The sequence below is a fragment of the Manihot esculenta genome, chromosome 11 (genome assembly GCF_001659605.2).
Source record: "Manihot esculenta cultivar AM560-2 chromosome 11, M.esculenta_v8, whole genome shotgun sequence".
In the NCBI taxonomy this organism is placed as follows: Eukaryota; Viridiplantae; Streptophyta; class Magnoliopsida; order Malpighiales; family Euphorbiaceae; genus Manihot; species Manihot esculenta.
The window spans coordinates 23,841,165-23,844,824 of NC_035171.2; the positions used below are offsets into that span (position 1 = coordinate 23,841,165).

At 26.9% G+C, this 3,660-nt stretch overlaps 1 protein-coding gene across 1 annotated transcript; it reads right to left on the reverse strand.

Annotated features, from left to right (window-relative positions):
* Positions 1-578: 578 nt before the first annotated feature.
* LOC110617251 lies at positions 579-1,905 on the reverse strand. The gene has a single exon (XM_021759922.2). The coding sequence runs from the start codon at positions 1,370-1,372 to the stop codon at positions 881-883; it is 492 nt and encodes a 163-aa protein (XP_021615614.1). The 5' UTR covers positions 1,373-1,905; the 3' UTR covers positions 579-880.
* Positions 1,906-3,660: the final 1,755 nt, after the last annotated feature.

The window sequence follows — 3,660 nt, forward strand, 5'->3', positions numbered from 1 at the left end:
AAAAATAATTATGATTTAATTATAATAGATTATTATTTTTTATAAATATATATTTATTTTATATTCTCTTTATTTTATAATTTTTATCCATTTTAATTTTTTATAATATTAAAAAATTTATTTAATTGAGTTTTCAATTATATTCATCTTAAAATTATTAAATTTTATTAAACACTAAAAAATATCTTAAATATTTAAAAAAGTAATAATTAATAATAGATTAATTTAAAAATAATATAAAATTAAATAAAATTATAATAATCAATAATATGTTATTATAATAAAAAAAGTAAATAATAATTTTAATATAATAATATAAAAATTAATAAAATAAAAAATAATATATTTCATTTATTTATTTAAATCGAGTTCCGAAACTAAACTTCTATCATTTGACTTTGTATATAATACAAAAAGAAAAAAAAAATCAATTTAATATGTTTCATCACATGTTAGTCTAAAGTATAATTTGATCAATTTTTTTACCAATTTGAAGTTCCATTTGTTGATTCAAAAAAAAAAAAAGTTCCATTTGGAAATTAATTTTTTTCAAAGTAAAAAAATAAAAAATAAATATATATCAGAAGTTGTTCTTCTTTTTCATTTATTTTATTAAATGAAAAGAAGATATTTCACATAAATTACACCAAAGGGAAAATAAAACAAGAAGCAATATACTGAGACCCAGGCTCTTAAGATGAAGTCATATCTCATATTTACCTTCTTCGACCTTTGGCAAGCCTCCCCTCCACATGGCCAATCATGCCAATTTCATGTAAATTTTGGGCCCCACATTGCATCTTCTCTCATTCTCATCGTATCCTCAGGCCTTACTCACCCTCTCTCTCTCTCTCTCTCTCTCTCTCAGCCGTCTTCATCATCACGATGACGTACTTCTTTGAGATGGGCTTCTCCAAAACCCAGTTGCATAGAAACGGTCCAACATCTCCTTTTCTAGATCAACGGCAGCAGTTTTTCCATCGTCATCGTCATCACCAACGCCAGTGGCTTTTTGTTTCTCTTTCGCTTGCAATTCCCCCTCTAATTCCCCTCCGTCCCTGTCATCTCTACCAGCGTGGACCAACAACGACCGCTGCTTTCTGCCCAGACGGTGTCGTTTCTTCGCCTTCCGGCAGATACAAGCCGGCATCTTGAAAATCGCTAAGACCAAAAGGTTCATCAGCGTACATGGACAGCAACAACACACCGCCGCACATTCTGCGGCTGTCCCACCCGCAACCTCTCCGAACCGCTTGATTTTCACACTTTTCTCTCCATTCGTTGTCGTTTTCAAATCGGTCGGTTTCTCCTCTAATGAAGACCGACTCTTGCCGTTTGGCGACGGCGATCGGAATCGAACCTCGGGAGTCATGTTGATTGATCTCGAACGAGTGAGAAAAGCAAACCAAAAATTTTTCCTTATTTTTTGTTTTTCTTAGATGCGTTATTTTTCCTCTCGTGAAAGAAAGCAGGAGAATGCAGAGGAATTAGAAAATGGGTTTCTCGGATTCCCTAGGATTTTCGGAGAGAAGAGTTTCCCGATCAACCATTGTGATTGTGGTGTCGAAAATTCAAAACCAAGAAAACGGTAACCGGAAGGCGACAAGGTAGGGAGAGAGAGAGAGAGGAAGGGGTGAAACGGACGAAAGAGGAAGAGAGAGAGAGAGAATTAAAAAGTAAGGGAATAAAATCGGATTCTGAGGGATTTTGAAGCCGAGAAAATTAAATATTTTCTATGGAATTAATGGGTTTGGTGAGTATTGACCAGAAGTATCAGAGTGATGGAGAAAACGCTGTGTTGCGGAATGCGGAGTGAGGAAATAGGGAGTAATAGCCAATAGAAATAGAAAGAAGAGATAGAGAGAAAGAGGGAAGACAGGGAAGCAGAGAGATTTTGCGTGGTCCTCCTTTTGTTTTCTTTTGCGGTTATAGCAGCAAACAAAATGACAGCGACTATATTATTTTATTCATTTTTTAAAAAAATTATTAATTAATTTTTATAATTTTTATTAATTAATCAATCAATTTTAAAAAATATATTAAAATATTTTTAATATTTTAAAAAATTTATTAATTAAAATTTTCACTAATTGTTCTATTAAATATTTCACCATTTAATTTTTATTATTTTAAAAAATTTATTAATTAATTTTTTTAACATTTTATAAAATTTATTAATTAATTTTTTATTAAAATATTATAATTTTTTTAATATTTAACTGTTAAAACTAATGAAATTGAAAGATTGAATATATTTTAATATAATTTTTAAAATTGAGGAATTAATTAATTAATTTTTTTATTAAAAAAATAAAATAGTAATTTTTATAAAATAATGAAAAATTATTATTTGAAACTTACCCTCCATCCTATTTTCTTATATTTATAACATTAATTATTTAATTTATTCATTTATCTAAATTATTAATAATACGTGAAATTACTAATATTCTTTTATCTATAATTAGTCCTTCAAATTATAGATATATCTCTATTAAGATAGTCAATAAGGAGCTAGAGATTTTGATTACTGAATATTGTAGTTTAGCTTTTTTTATATAATTAATATTTCATTTGTTTAATTGAAAATAACTTATATGTAAAAAATATTATTTAAGAATATAACTTATTTTTAATTATTTTATTAAAATATTAAAAAGTAAAAAATTAATAAATTTTTTTATTAAAATTTTAATAATTAATATAACTGGAAAATAAAAGCTATGCGCTGTAAATAAGTTAATATGGAAAGCTTTTGTTCTCTCTTTTTTTTTTTAATCTGAAATTTTAGGAGTTTTTTTATAATAAGAAATATTTTATAATTTTAATATTTTATTAAGGGTAAATTACATGAAAGTTCATGAGGTTTGATATAAATCATAAATTAGTCTTTGATTTAAATTTATATAACAATTAAGTCCCTAAATTTTAATTTCGTTTAACAAACTAATCTTTTATGTTAAGAATAGTGTCTAATTTCTGTTAGTTTTATTTTCATAATTTTTTTTTTATTTTAATGACATAAATAACCTTATATTTAATATTTTTAATTAAAATTAAATTAAAAAACTAAAGAACAATAAGAATATTTTCAAACCCAGAATACAAAGGAAATCCCAAATCTAAAACTATTCCATCGCAACCCAGAAAGATCTTGAACTGCTATTCCTAACCAAATAACCCAAAAAACACAAATTCAAAATTATCTGGAAGGTTCATTACTGACTTTTTTTTTATAAATTTATTATTATTATTATTAAAAATTTTATCATATGCATGTGAAAATGTCTTTTGGACAACATTAAAATTAAGGATAAAAATCTCACTTATCTATGTACAATCCAGCATGAAGGAACTAGGCCGAAAAAAAAAAATCAAAGTTAGTACCTCAATTTCGCAAATCCAACCAAATTCATTTCGATTTTTATCCATTTGAAAGTGAAATTAATATTTGTCGATTAAGCACCACTTGTTGGAGTCGGAGCAGCTCAATCGTCAACGTTGTGACTCTACCTAATCGACACCACTTGCCGGAGTCGAAGCAGTTCAATCGTTAACATTGTGACTCTATCAACACCATAATACGTGATTAAATCAACGAAGGAGAGAATATTTTTCTTTTTAGATTTTCAGAAGAATATATAATGGTAAATTTAATTT

Excerpts from the sequence above, each read along its gene's own strand:
- LOC110617251 (XM_021759922.2), bottom strand. The coding sequence starts at position 1,372 with ATGACTCCCGAGGTTCGATTCCGATCGCCGTCGCCAAACGGCAAGAGT.